Source organism: Phoxinus phoxinus (genome assembly GCF_949152265.1).
Source record: "Phoxinus phoxinus genome assembly, chromosome: 24".
Classification (NCBI taxonomy): Eukaryota; Metazoa; Chordata; class Actinopteri; order Cypriniformes; family Leuciscidae; genus Phoxinus; species Phoxinus phoxinus.
This window is the reverse complement of record NC_136899.1, coordinates 14,327,121-14,342,882: the sequence shown is the minus strand read 5'-3', so window position 1 is coordinate 14,342,882 and position 15,762 is coordinate 14,327,121. Positions and strand designations below refer to the sequence as shown.

At 35.6% G+C, this 15,762-nt stretch overlaps 2 protein-coding genes across 9 annotated transcripts in view; both read left to right on the top strand.

Moving 5' to 3' along the window:
- The first annotated feature begins 1,375 nt into the window (after nucleotides 1-1,375).
- On the top strand, nucleotides 1,376-6,253 carry msc (musculin (activated B-cell factor-1)). Its single transcript, XM_079601464.1, has 2 exons — nucleotides 1,376-2,066; nucleotides 5,479-6,253. The coding sequence occupies exons 1-2, from the start codon at nucleotides 1,659-1,661 to the stop codon at nucleotides 5,560-5,562; spliced, it is 492 nt and encodes a 163-aa protein (XP_079457590.1). The 5' UTR covers nucleotides 1,376-1,658; the 3' UTR covers nucleotides 5,563-6,253.
- A 732-nt stretch (nucleotides 6,254-6,985) lies between these two features.
- The window catches only part of eya1 (EYA transcriptional coactivator and phosphatase 1), a 110,007-nt gene continuing 101,230 nt past the window's right edge, over nucleotides 6,986-15,762 (top strand). For 7 of the 8 annotated variants that reach the window (XM_079601631.1, XM_079601627.1, XM_079601621.1 and 4 more), the window contains exon 1: nucleotides 7,030-7,349. The gene's annotated coding sequence lies outside the window, so the exon portion shown is untranslated. Of the gene's footprint in view, nucleotides 7,350-15,762 lie in introns of all 8 variants that reach the window. The other variant, XM_079601628.1, reaches the window with a different exon arrangement.

The window sequence follows — 15,762 nt, the reverse complement described above, 5'->3', positions numbered from 1 at the left end:
TTATCTGCCAATTCTTAAAGTATGAACAGACCAGAACAGTTTACTGAAGAAGCAGTCATACAAAGTTTCCTCTAACAGCTGAACTGACATCTGCCAAGAAAAATGATATAAAAATCATTTTAATTTGCCAGGCATGTGTGGTTCTATCCTCTGCCACGCACCTCACGGTTACATGTTTCTGTATGATAGGAGAGACAAATGAGAGCACAGTGTGATCATGTGAAGAATGTCAACATGGGTATTTTTCCTTTAGGGTCCCAGTGATTGCCCCCCATCCTGCAGATGTAATGTAAAGTGCTGACAGCTGTGGCCAATGTGCACCGAGCGTGTGTGAGAGCGCTTTAACCGAGCAGAAACCCAATATCTCTGTGAAATGGCCAGTGGATTAAGAACGTTTGATAAGCCTTTCAGACATTTCTATTTGCTTAAGAGCATGTGGGAAAAAACATTTAAGTGGACCGTGGGTGACCACTGAACTGAAGAAATAAGAAACTAGAGTTTTTCAAAATATTTTCACTGAATTTATTTATTTGAAGTATCGCTAGGTTGGTTTGGGTTACACTGGTGCAGGTTGTTTTGGAGCCTTTTTAAAATGATTTTGATTCAATATTTATTATTCTTTAATAAACAAACATCCTATCTAGACCGAGTCAGCACAATTGTAATAAAATAGTACACATTAAATAATGATTTAAATTATATATATATAGCCTATATATATATATATATATATATATATATATATATATATATATATATATATATATTTCCATGACTATAGGTAATTTATTAAATATTTAATACATTTAATAATTATAATAAATATCAAAATGAATGTATTGTTTATTGGCTTTATTATTATTATTGTTTATTAAATACATGTATTATTTATGAATATATAACAAAAATAAATATGCTGTATATTTATATATATATATGTATTAAATATTAAATGATATAAATAATAATAATTAAATAATAATAGATCATATTTGACATGCATGTGTATATCTTTGTAATCAAAATGTGTTCAATTATTTTTTACACTAGAATTGAACACTAGTATTATTGATGTAAATAATAAATAAAACAAGAATTCAATATTAAATAAATATTGAATATGTTATTATTTAAGAAATAATCATATGTTTCAATATTTATTTAATATTGCCTTTTTATTTTATTTTTAAATAATAAAAATACATTTATATATTTATTTATTTATCAATATAGATAGATATATATGCTATCAGTGCCACTTTGTCAAACAGTCTTGCCAAAAGTTCGATGGGGAAAAGGGGAGGAGAAATGCCTGATAATGACCCGGCCAAACCCCAAACCTTAAATGTGCTTGGTACACCGCAGGACAAGCTCTGATGCTCAGCGAGAAGGGGCAGATGATACAGTCTGCTTTGTCTATGACAATTTTAATAACCTTTCACATTCAGGAAATGCTGAATGCCTTTGAATGGTGATTAAATTATGGCCTTGTTTTGATGTGCCTTTTCCCTGGGCTTATTTTACAGAGATTCGAAATCAAGGCAGCACCTGTTGCTTTGAATCTACAGCAAGGACGCTGAATATCACATACTATTGAAACACAGGACTGCAGTTTTTTTCAAAATCAAGTTCTTTGCTCTGAAGCAGGTGCAGTCGTGATGTCCACAGGTTCGGTGAGTGATCCTGAAGACCTCCAGGAGCTGTCAATCACTCACATGGACACTCGTTCTCTGGAAGACTCAGAAGACGAGTTTAGTATCGATGACAGTTTGAAAGCAAAGACCAAACAACCTCGAGCTGGTGCCAGCAACAACAAGCATAACGTGAAGATGGCAAAGGATGGCAGACAGTCTCAGAGAAACGCAGCAAATGCCAGAGAGAGGGCACGCATGAGGGTTCTGAGTAAAGCCTTCTCTCGGCTGAAGACCAGCCTGCCGTGGGTACCGGCAGACACCAAACTGTCAAAGCTGGACACTCTGCGCCTGGCATCCAGCTATATATCTCACCTCAGACAGCTCTTACAAGAGGACAGATACCAGAACAGCTTTGTGCATCCTGTAAACTTGGTATGAGTGAGTGTTGTCTAAGCTTATGACCTGATTTTATACACTTCCATCTGGTTGAGAAGTTTTACTGTACATGTTAAGTACTTGTATAATATATTATCTATATTACAATATATAAATATATATAACATATACCACATGTATAATTTTTTTTTGTACCATATAAATGTACCATAATAGTATATCATTTTCTAAAGTACTGGGTTTTAAAGTATTTTATTTTTTTTATTGTTAAATGTCAATAATACAATGTGTAAATAAACAAAATAATCATAAATACGTAATACTAATGTAATAATAACTTAATAAGTACTATAATAATTTGAAGTAAATTTCTTAATAATTAACTTTATATATTTTACATATTGATTACAAGTACATACAGTATGCTGTATTAAATATAATTTATATATATATATATATAGTATTTTTTTTTTCTAATTCTGTATTAAATAATAATATACTATTTAGATAAATATATATATTTTCAAATATAAATAAATTATATAAAATAAATTATTTAATAATAATAATAATATATAAATAATTATAATATATATACTCATTATTTATATATACATATTATTATTAAATAATTTATTTTAGATAATTATTATTAATTATCAGACTAATTATAATAATTATTAGTAAGTATTATTTATAATTCTATATTAAATATACAAAATATAGTATTTAAATATTTCATTATTAAATATAAATACTTATAAATAATATAAAACAAATGAATATATAATATATTCATTTATATTTCATATTATCATATTTAAGTGTGTGTGTGTGTGTGTGTGTGTGTGTGTGTGTGTGTGTGTGTGTGTGTGTGTGTGTGTGTGTGTGTGTGTGTGTGTGTGTGTGTGTGTGTGTGTGTGTGTGTGTTTATTTCACAACCCCAGTTCCCAAAAAGTTGGGACATTTTGTAAAATGTAATAAAATCAAGAAACTGTGATTTGTTAATTGTCTTTAACCTTTATTTAACTGACAAAAGTATAACAACAAAAAAGTTTGGACAGAGGAATGTTTACATCGCATTTTCTTTTTAATAACAATTTTGAATAATTTGGGAATTGAGGATACTAATTGTTGCAGTTTTGCATATGGAATTTTTGCCCAATCTCTTCTGATACAAGACAGCTGCTCAACAGTCCATGGTCATCGTTGTCTTTATTAAAAAAAAAATATTTTTCATGATGGACCATACATTTTCAATAAGAGACATATCTAGTATAGTATATGTCTCTTCTAGCATAGTCAGTCAAGCACATCCACTGTGTGGTGTATAGTGTCTAAGGAACCACTCTGTTCTGTGCACACATTGAATGAGGCCTGGCAATGTCTTGCTTCCCAGCAAAGATGTCATTTTGATGGCAGTATATGTCTCTGTACAATCCTATCATACGCCTCCATGTCTACCTGCACACATATGAAAGTCACCCATGCCGTTTGCACTGATGCACCCCCATACCATGACAGATGTCTGCTTTTGCACCTGTTGTTGCTGATGAAAGTATGGTCTCTTTCGTCTTTGGGACTGAGAACTTAATGTTCGTCCGACCACAGCACACGTCTTTTAGACCATCTGAGATGAGCTCTGGCCCAGAGAACTCAGCAGCATCTCTGCATTGAACACATGTATAGCTTTCTCCTTGCGCAACAGAGATTCAAGTTGCATTTCTTGATGCAGCGGCAGACTGTTAAGTGACAATGGTTTTTCAAAGTACTCCTGAGAACATGTGGCTATATTTAACAGAGTAGCATGATGGCTTCTCATGTACAGTAATGCCATCTGAGGGCTCAAAGGTCACACACATTCAGCATTGCCCTACACGGACTGAGATTTCTCTGGATTCCCTGAATCTTTTCACAATCTTATCCATAGTAGATGGTGAAAGACCTAAATACTTTGCAATCTTGCATTGAGAAATTCGATTTTTTTTTAATTGAAATTAGGCACAAAGTGCCACGACCCGTATTTGTTTGCAAAGACTGAGGGACTGTTAAAGGAACACGCCACCGTTTTTTGAAATAGGGGTTATTCACTATCTCCCCTACATTTAGATAGGTGGGCAAACGCATTTTTGTCTCAGTGCATGCATTTTGTTAGTCTGGCAGCGCCGCCGCTAGCTTAGCTTAGCATAATGAATGGAATCCTTTGTTGCCGGATAGCATGTCGTGAGTAAAAGTGATAAAAAACAACAAAAAAAACAACAAATTATTCTTGTGTCCTACGTATTAACAACGAGTGCAAATAGCAATGCAGATTAAGAGTAGGTGATTTCCTAGCCAGATATTGACTTGGAACTATATTGGAGTGAAGCACAGGCGAAGCACTGGTACTTGGGCACAGAGATAATGTATCATGCGTGGTGATTGGTTCAGGTGTTGCGTGATATCTCTGCGCCCAAGTAGCAGTGCTTCACCTGTACTTCAACCCAATATAGTTCCAACTCACGACATGCTATACGGCAACAAAGGATTCCATTCATTATGCTAAGCTAATTTAGCGCCGGCGCTGCCAGACTAAGACAATGCATGCACTGAGACAAAAATGCGTTTACCCACCTATCTAAATGTAGGGGAGATGGTGAATAACCCTTATTTCAAAAAACTTTCAGCTTTCAACTAAAAACGTAAAACTGTTTATGCATTTTGGCCGTTCATTTACATGGCAACAGCATTTTGGGTATCTGGAAACTAAAACTTTTGAAAACGGGTTTCAAAGTGCAAGTTTTTGAAAACGATCTCCGTGTAAACAACAAAAATGCGAATTTCTGAAAACAATGACTTCATAAACATACGTGTTACATGTTCAGCCAATAGTGTTTCATCGCCATCTAAAGGCCTGCTGCAGAATACAGCGTTTTTAGTCGTTTTCACGGATCCGTGTGAATGGAAATCGTTTTGACAATGGAGTCGTCTGTACGTGGAATAACTTCTAAGTTTTAAGCATATCGTTGTCGTGTAAACGTACCCTGAGATGCTCCTTTTATACCCAATCATGATACCCTCACATGTTACCAATTCAACTGCTTATTGTGGACTGCTTAAAAAGAGTTATTATATTCTATATAATCTTTTCACTATTTTTTTGGAGTGTGTTGCAGCCAAAATGTGTTTATATTTACAAAATACAATTCATTTGGCCAGTGAAAAAATGTGAGATTTTTTTCTTTGTACTTTTGTCTGTTAAATAAAGGTGAAAGAGAATTAACAAATTTACAGAATCTTGATTTTATTACATTTTACAAAATCTCCCAACTTTTCTATTGGGGTTGTACAGTATATACAACTATTTACTGTTACTGTAATATGTAATGCAAATAATAATGTGAATAAATCTGCGTCTGATGGCATTTAACCAGCATGTGTGGCTGACTTGTTCATTCTTTTTCCACAGACCTGGCCTTTTGTGGTCTCGGCACGATCAGAGGACACCAAAGACATTTCAGCAGCGGTCAGACTATGTGGAGCTACAGCATAAACATCTGGCACCTCTCTGTCTTTTATCCCCCTCCATCTCTCGCTCTCTTTCTTTTTACTGTCTGTACTCATGCACTTCCTTTGAACTTACATCAATGGACATTATGCAATGAAGACAACTGCATGTGGGACGTACATGTAGTTAAACAGCAGTCATTGCACACAAATTTGTCTTTATAGCGTGATTATGTTATGTCTAGCAAACATAAGCCGATATAACTTGTGTTTGTGATTTTTTTTTTGCTGTCTGTATGTAGATTAAAACTAACTTTTTAAAGAAAAGACAAAAAAAAAAAAGAACAAATTGCGTGATCAGAAGCACAGAAAATCACTTTTACTGTTTTAAAGCGATTGCAATTTTTCTAACCACCCAGCAGACATTTAAAAATCATATTTTGACAGGATGTTTTCAACCATGGAATCACTCAATGATTGTCTATGTACATCAACAGCCTTGATGCATAATAATATTAAGTCATTTATCTCTACGCCTGTTGAAGTGTATCTCATTTAATGTGTTGAATTGTTCATCTGTATAGTTACGCTGTGATTCAATTTGGAGAAATACACAATATTACACATAAACTATGTTACTTAATAGGAATACTTTCAGCAATGTATTAGTTATTAAATGTCCTAAAGTCCACAGTGTGTGAAGTTTCTTAATACATAAAATACGTGTTTTAATTCCTATCATGCCCACTTTTTCGGAATGCTTATTTTTTTTATTTTGCATGGATACCGTCTGGCCCTCAAACTTGGTACTTGCTGATCTTTACGCTTTATACAAAGTGATAAGAAATGTATCAACTATAAAATATACAACTTAAAATACAATATTTTCCTAATTGTTGAACCCAAATGTGAGCTTGTGTTGTGCCCATGTGCGCAGCGGTCATTAGAAAAGTGTGTAGTTTGAAGAGGAAGCTGACTTTTCATCACGTTTGTGGAGGACTGCAGCTGTCGAGCCATTAGTTTCCCAGAACGCTGAACTGGTCCCTCGAGGGAGTCTCACAGGAGATGAAGCACTTTGTCAGGCAAGGACAACTCAGAAACGGCTCTCACGTTCTCCACCGCTGCTAGGATGAGCGCTCTGGGGTTCACTGAGCTTACAATGAGGAAAGCATTATCTGACTAAAACTCATGACTTCATAAAACACTGTGATTTGTCATCCTCTTCTACCTGGTGCAATAATAGCCTACATCATTCTTATATCAGAATGGTATTGGAATGTATGAGTGGAATATAGTGTAATAGCCTACACACATTCAAAATAGTTATATCTAGTGGTGACAGAGCATCCTGGACACGTGATACAGTAAGGGCCACTAGGGGACCACAGTAAATTAAAAAAATAAAATTAAAAACATTGTTATTAGCGACACCACTGGCCGTTAGGTGAACTGCTGCCAGGAACTTGTTGCTCGTGGCGTGCTGGCGCACACGTGCACACGCAACATACAAGTGACCGACCGTGAGTGATTCAAGGCCTTGATATCCTACTCACTGCAAGTTGTTTTTCCTTTTTCGCTTAAGTAAAAATAAGTTTGAAATACCTTTTGCAGCGATATACTTTTAACGAATACCCAGACGCCATCCGAGCTGCTGAGAGTGACGTTCAGAATAATTATTAAATATGTGCTGCGCGCGTGTCCTTTCAGAGTCTCAATAACAACACAACAAAACTGACAAGAGGTGAGAAAAAAGCAGGTAAGAAAGCATCTGATCGTCGAGATATATTTGCACCAGCTCTGCAACTCACCGGCGGCATCATGTCGACAGATGAGGTAATTACAATTGCACAATTATATTGATTTGATTATAAAGGTAACGTTAGCCTATTTGAGACTAGATCTGACCATGTGAGACTAGTTTGAATCAACCCCTTTTCTTTCATGACACATTGACATTACAGTACAGAATGGCTCTTTTGGTATTATTTTTGAACATTAATTTCATGTCAATTTAATCTCTCGAGAGCGCGCGTAAACGACACCTCCTGAGTCCACATAAAATCTTGTCTTCTACAAAAAACAAACAAAAACAACAACAAGTGATTAATAGGCAACATGAACATTCTGACACATATAGCCCCTTTAAACTGTGAAATGTTATATTAGTTTAATTATATTCAAGTGCTATTAAAATAATAAATACAAATAACTGCTATATTTGATTTTAATAAGCCCCTTAACATTTTTTTTGTGTGAAAAAAAAGTTATTTTAATGCCTGGAACCTCTATCTATCTATCTATCTATCTATCTATCTATCTATCTATCTATCTATCTATCTATCTATCTATCTATCTATCTGATATCTCACTCAACTCAACCAAAAGATTGAACAAACTATGTATAAATAGACATTAAAAATAAAAAAGTGACAATGTTCACATTTTATTTTTGTTTTTCCTCTACTGTCAGTTTTATTAAATGAACAGTTTTATATAGCCTGCAGAGGTCGCCATTGATCCACAATACGCCTCAGCCACATCAAACTGTTGACACTCTAAGTTTTTGTATCTCATTTGAACCTTGATGTTTTCCTAGTTTACTCTGACTGATGAAAAAGTTATTTCAGTCAACGCTAAACTTAGCAAACTCCATTTCTGTAGACCTACTGGTGTGTGTTTGTATTGAGAGCAGAAATGTCCAGTAGATTTAATTAAATTCTTGAAATACTCTGTATGTTCAGCCTTCCTTTTCTCAGGTGGAACACATTTTCATTAATATGGAGCTGTGTTTTTGTGTACCAAAAACACATTTCAGAGACAAAATTTCCATGAACAGGAAGGAACTGTAGGTCCAAAGCCAAACAGCACAGTTCACTGACCGTTTCTTTGTAGTTTAACCAAAAGCACTAACTGCAAACCCATGACGGGCCAAGATTCAGAGAACAGTCTTTGAGGTTATGAAAGACACTCTGAGCCTATTTGTTATCTAATATCCATTCACTCAACAGCAAAGAGGAAGAAAATGGTAAATAGGACCTATTACTTTGATAATCAGTCTAACATCTGCTTTATTTTGGTTTCATTCAAAACACGTAGGTAATTTCATCTTGTGTCTTAGCTAAATCTTTTTAACTACATTTGAGAGAAAAAAAGAATTCATAAAAAATAACCATAATTTGTAAAGCAAATCACTAAACTGACGATAACATGCATAATCACAGTATAGGCCAAAATACATTTTTATTTATTTATTTTCTTACACTTTATCTATTTGCTAAAGTACAGTAGATTTTAATTACAATACATATCTTTAAAGGTTGTTTTCTTAAAACATTTTTTTTCTCATGTCAGAAATCGCTTTAACTTCCCTTAAATACACTAGACTTTCCAGTTTTATTCATATCTTGTTCATATATCAATCACCTGATTTAATTACAAAATCCCTTCTGATTTTTGTTTTTACTCTAATATGTCAACACAATTAAACAATAATTTTGAACCTCCAATGCACAGCTTTCTTTTTTGGAAATTAATGCACATTTGTGCATTTTTAATTAGATAATTCTCGTTTGCATATTTAAACAACACAATACAAAACAATTGTCCATGCACTGTGATTAAAGTACTGAGACTAATAAATTGGGAAAGTATTATGATATCTTTAAGTTAACATTTTTACCCCTAAATAAATATGTTGACAATAATTATTGATTTAAGTTGAAATTATTTTACACTTGCATATTACCTTAGGCTTCTGCTAAGGAAAAACTGTACGAAATAAAACAATCATTCTAGCAACAAGACGAACACAATATTACAGTATTATGTATAATAACATATAATTATGTCATATATTATACAATGTAAAAAAAGTTGCTTCCTTAATTTTTTTAAGTACAATCTATTCGGTTGTTTAAGTCGTTTCAACTTAAACTACTTTAAAAATGAGTTGAATTTTATATAACTTATTTTGATGAGTTAAAGCATAAACATGTGTTGTCATAACTTATTGATCTTATTTTTTGTATGTATATATATATCATATATCATAATACATACAGTGTTGATCCAGAAGACGGCAAATATAATGACATCAGATGGCTTGATTGGCCAATCAGAATCAAGTACGCCAGTGAGCCGTATAATAAAACGTTGTACTGTATGTTTACACTGGCAAACCAGCAAACCTTGCCACTCTCTTCCTTTGAAGATGGCTTTCTTTTCAGAGTGCCAAGTCTCTACCCTGTGCTCAGTGTAATCCATAACTACATCCAAAGTGTAGTGTCATGAAACATGGCAGACTGTGAGAAAGTTTGGTGGCGCGCTGAAGGTCACTGCGAATATTACAGGGTGTGTGATCTGCTTGGCTGGAGACTTCCTGCTGGGCTAGGGGAGATGACACAGTTTTCTTTTAGGCAGGTGATAGAGTTTCAGCACAAGAGCAAGGCGCTCTATCTCCCGAGAGAATGGAGCCTCTTTGTGGCTGGATGTGCTCACAGAGGAAGGTCAAACCAGGGAAGGGAGGGGTGATGAGGTTGAGCATTGACAAGAAAACATTTCATCAGATATTCCCCCCTCTTCCTATTGATTCTTTGCCCACTCAGGCCTCTCTTTCTCTCCTCTCCATTATTTTCGAAGTTCGAGGGGTGGCGCTGGCAGCGTCCGTGAGGGTTTTCATACAGTGGCCTGATTAGGAGTGTGATTCAGGATACTCATATTTTCTCGCAAGGTATGTGTTGTTCTCTCCTTGCTGTGTGCAAGAAAAGGGTGGGAACCGCAACCATTGTGGACCGAACAAAAGATTTTAGGTGAGCTCTCCCGAAGAGCATTGTTGTTCACAATGCCACACATTTCGCTTGTCTCCAGGGCTAAGGTGTGTTTGGGAATAATGTCACCTGTGAAAACTTTCCGAGTGTCGGTTTTCACAACAGAAATGGCACAGAATATAATAACTGATGCTAAGGACAAACAGTGCCAGTATAGAACGCAAACCACGCTGCATTCTGCCATTTGGAATTGAATTGAGATTCTTTTTCAATTACAGCACCAAATGTGAGTTGTAGTAGAAGTGCATGTGCAATAAGTGTAGTATAACTAGACAAAGGAAGGTTTGTCATGACAAACTTTGAATGATGGTTTTAAAAAAGTTTTAAAAACATTTCTAAAATGTTTCTTGAACTTTGAAGGTTTTATAGACCTTACAGATAGACAGATAAATCGGGTTCATTTAAAATTCGGGTTTGATGAAAATTCTGTCATCATTTGCTCGGTTCCAAACTTATTTGACTTTCTTTCTTCTGTGGAACACAAAATATGATATTTTGAGGAATGTTTCAACTGTTTTTGTCCATACAATGAAAGTCAATGGGGTCCAAAACCAAACACTGGACCATGACTTTTATGGACAAAAAAAACACACAAAAAAAAACACTGAGACGAATATCTTCTTTTGTGTTCCACAGAAGAAAGAAAGTCATACACGTTTGGAAGACCAATGAGAGTGAGTGAAGTTAATGGGTGGACTATCCCTTTAATTTCCATTTACTTATCAAATTTATGGACCCGGGTGGACAAACACTTAATTTCCCAGAATGCATACCTGCTGATGTACTCAGAATTGTAAAATTCCACTTCCTTTCATTCCGAATCAAATTACAGTTTTGCTTTTATGTGTGTTTTGGCCAGCCAATTCAAATTCCAATGCTAATTCTTGAACAATCGCGCAACCCTGGAACCAAGATGTTTTTATAGTCATTTATAGGACACAGGTACATCCAGGATGGGTAAGGTGAGTCAAACCTGACAGGCACCTGCTTTCTGAAATACGAACTGCAATTCTTTCTCTTCTTTATGGGCCAGTTTCATTACAAACATCTCCTGAAAAGCTTTCATGCAGTGAGCCATTTCCCCTCCAGACACATATTTTCTCATCCATCAAGTGATGCTATAATGATGGCCTCGGTTTTGACAATGGGGATAATATTTGTCTCCCACAATGGCTTTTGGTTCCCCCCTTTTGGCAAGATTCTGGCTACTATAAATACTTGTTCCCGTCGCTGTGTTTCACAGACATTGCCCTGAGTGAAGATGAGGCCTAGTGTGGCTTCAGGCCTGAGCTGTCAGCGCTCCATAGGGATTAGTAAGTCACAGTCACTGTATTGTTCTCCAGGCTACAATGGGCACATGGAGATCTGGCCTTTGTCTCGAAGTCCGTTGTGAACTTCAGAGAAGGTAACAATGGTGTGACACACCTGTGAATGTGGATTAAACTCTTTTTTTCCTCTCTCGTTCCTGTCTTTTCTCAGATTCATGGCTGTAGCCTTTAGCTATGTCCACCACATCAAACAAAGAACTTACTAGTCATGAGTTCCTCAGTAGTCATTTGGTTACAATGAGATATTACATTTATTACACACTTTTTAATCATTCTATTGACATTTGTGACAGTGGGCGCTCAAATTATTTGTTTTCAGATGACGTAACGCTCAGACTGGGAAGGAATGATGTTTTATTTAATGAGACTGACCACCTCTTATAACACACCCTTACTGCAAATTCCAGCCAATCCATTCGGAGAACAAAAACACATTTCCCTCAATTTTTTTTTCTCCCCATCAGTCTTATTTTGACAAGTCAGGAATAAGCTATGACTTCAAAAGACAGAAATATTCTGTCAAAGGTTTTGATGGAGATGTCTAAACAGCTAGGACGCTAATTCAGCGTTGCGTTTTTCTCGGCGGTGAACTTTTAGTGACCGCATCAGAGAGATTTCATGGATATCAGGTGCAATGTGTAGTCCGAGGAGATTGTGTTTGACAAATGAATTATAATTACTCAATTTCGTTTCTTTGAATGGTCAAACAAATGACTCAGATTTAAAAGTTCACTATACAAACAGAGAAAGAAAAAATATATACATATTTAAAACTTAATGAGTACAATAGACAAAAGCAACAATTCCAACTTTTAAGAGCTATCAGGAAAAAAATGAGTAAAATCATGGCAACAATGAAGACTGTTCAATGTTTGACTTTATATTACCGTACCATAAACAATCATCGGTTTCATAATTAGGAGTTTCTGCAACTATAGACACTTTTGGGCTGTTGGACTTTTATAAAATAAACTCTCTGAAAACTCTGTTTCACACTCTCACTAGTTTATTTAATGTGTCTAATAACAATGCCAAAAAGTTGATATACACATAACAAAAGAATTTAGACCTTTTTTTCTTCTAAAAAGTCAAGCATTTCCACCACACCTTTGCAATAAAATGGCTATCATATACAGCATTTTAAATATCTTAAATATGCATAATTAAATACACTACTGCTCAAAAGTTTGGGGTTTTTAAGTCTCTTAATTAAAGGCTACATTGATTACAGTAATACAATTATAATAATGAATTATTATAATTTAAAATAACTGTTTTCTATTTTAATATATTTTGAAATGTAATTTATTTCTGTGATGCAAAATTCTCAGGATCATTACTCCAGTCTTCAGTGTCACATGATCCTTTAGAAATCATAATCTGATATGCTGATTTGTTGCAGAAGAAACTTTTATTATCAATGTAAATGCTGCTTAGTATTTTTGTGGAAACCGTGATCCATGCTGCATAAAAGTATTAATTTCTTTAAACAAATCTTACTTTCCCCTGCCCTTTGAATGGTATATTTAGAAATGTAGACAAAATTGCATACTTTTTAAATTATGTAATAATTCCCATTTTTATTATGGATTTTTATAATTTACCATTGAAATCTTGGTCTGGGATTAGAGTAAAACAATACAATCATTAAAAACATATATTTTCAAAAACTGGGAAAAGGCATAGTGAAAAGTTTCGTGAAATGTGTGTTTTTTTTAGTTTTTTTTTAGTTAAGTTTAGTTTTTCTCTCAAGTTTAGAGTCAAATACATCCCTAAAGGCCATACAAGTTCAGACTTCTGGTGGATGTAAAATTAAATAAAATATGCTGATGGAGGGACCCAAGTCATATCTAGTCCAGAATATTAACATATTTAGTCCAAAATAATAACAAGCTCTTTTGACCAGTAAGTAAAGACCTAGAAGCCATAAGATCCTAGCAACCACTTAGCAATACTCTGGAAACCAAACCATTAAAACACTCTATAAACAGTGACTTTCAAATATCTGATAGATTTGCTCCACTCTTCATTGAGCTCAGTCAAAAGTTAGCACTGTGACTGGATACGTGGGCCATATTATCGAGGTCAGTCTCACCTCGCCGTAGACGGTCATTGTCTTCCATTATGCATATTGTGAGTCATCAGCTGCACGTCTGTATCATTAACATTTGTGTGACATGCACCAGTTTGCAGGCCATCATTTTTTATTCACACATAGCCATGAATAACTTAACAGAGACTACGACAACGTCAAATAAAGTGTTTGCGATTCGTTGTTGGCTATATCTCTGTGTTAGTGGTGGGCCTAAGGGTGGGCGGTGTGACCCCATGTCCTACTGGGGTCTGGGCATTGGAAGGGTCACAATGGGAGCGCTTGACAGTGCAGCCAGTTAGCAACCACTGACGGATCTGCTACGTGCCTCTGAGACCAGGAGCCTCTTGGGCTGATAGTGTATCAGATGGCCTGTTAATTATACTGACTTCAAAAGAGCAGGCGCTGATGTCTGAGTGTGTCACTGTGGGTGACCAAGTGTTCCCATGACATGCGTCTGCGTGTGGACAGGTCTGTTGTTGTGAATAGGCCATAGGTGTGCGATTTCCACCTGTGTGGGAATTCAGGAGTTGTTTGGATTAGCCTGATTAGTGCATCATAATCCTACAGGATGGGGATGGTCTCTTTCCCGTCCCGTTGTCTTTGTGGTTAAGGGTAGTAACCTGACCAGAGGAATTTGATGACAGCTGCTAACCACAAAATTAGGGTTCTACCTAAGGGGTGACACGAATATTGCCATATGTAGATTAAATTAGCCTATTATTCACTGCTGGCTTGGCCACTCAGATATTTGTCACCATCTGCAAGTCGGCAATGAATCATTGGTGTCAACCAAAGTCGTCCATCTTCATCAGAAAGGCACCTGGATTGGGACAAATCAGTCACAGTAGGACAAAAAACAAATTGGCTCATTGGAAAAACACGCTTCTACCTACATTTTTGCAAAAGCGTACCTTTACAAAAAACTGCACTGCATTTTCCAGCTGTAATGAACACTAGTGGCAATAAAACACCCACAACTTTTATTCCTTTTTACATAAATTATGATTGATGTTTTTAACTAAACTGTTATAAAGGGATAGTCCACCCAAAAATTCTAATTCTGTCATCATTTACTAACCCTCAAGTTGTTCCAAACCTGTATGAGTTTCTTTCTTCTGGTAATATTTTGAAGAATGTTGGTGACCAGACAGTTAACGGCACCCATTGTCTTCTATAGTAATGCTGTTCCTACTATGGAAGTCAATGGCTACCGTCAACTGTTTGATTACCAACATTCTTAAAAAAGATCAACAGAAGAAAGGTTTGGAGCAACTTAAAGGGATACTTCACCAATTAGCATTAAGCTTTTGTATCTGTAGAAAACCTGTAGTATTTTCGAACCTGTAGTTTGTGTGCATTTTGTTTTGAGATTTCACCGAAAAGAATTGAGTCTCCGTAACATATTATGCCCCTTTTCACAAGATTTAATATAATTAATAATAATGTATCTGTGAAATTTCATCTCAATTTTTGGGTGTGAACAAAAACGCGGCATTTTTTGTGTGTCCCTTTAAATGCAAATGAGCTGCTGTTCCCCACCCGCTTTCGAGAAAAGGGCGGAGCTTCAAGAGGTCTATGGCAACAATACAGGACACTCACACATGTCAGAAACTGTCAGCAGTGTACAGTGCGAACCGGAGTCGGACAATGATGCCTACAGGGACAGATAATATATGCTACATGGAGATAAACTAGTTTAGTTTAATTACGGTTATAACTTATGTTTTCATCTTGCTTTTATCCACTATTAGTACAACCCTGGTGTAGCGGACCCGTTCCAAATAATGGCCACAACTTTACTAATGAGAAAAACTAATGAGAAAAAATTATGGGTGAGGGTTTAGGTTGTGTCAAGGCAGTGTTTTAACAGAAGTTTTTCTAATTGAAAGTATTGTGAAACGTGCAAGAAGCAACATATAATTTTGCAGAAATGCTGCAATGCGTTTTAACAGTAGCAGTACTTGTGTTTGCACTGTGTAATGCTTGTAGCCATTGTG

Excerpts from the sequence above, each read along its gene's own strand:
- msc (XM_079601464.1), top strand. The coding sequence starts at position 1,659 with ATGTCCACAGGTTCGGTGAGTGATCCTGAAGACCTCCAGGAGCTGTCA. Across the intron at positions 2,067-5,478 it reads TTGTGCATCCTGTAAACTTG|ACCTGGCCTTTTGTGGTCTC; the intron begins GTATGAGTGAGT and ends CTTTTTCCACAG.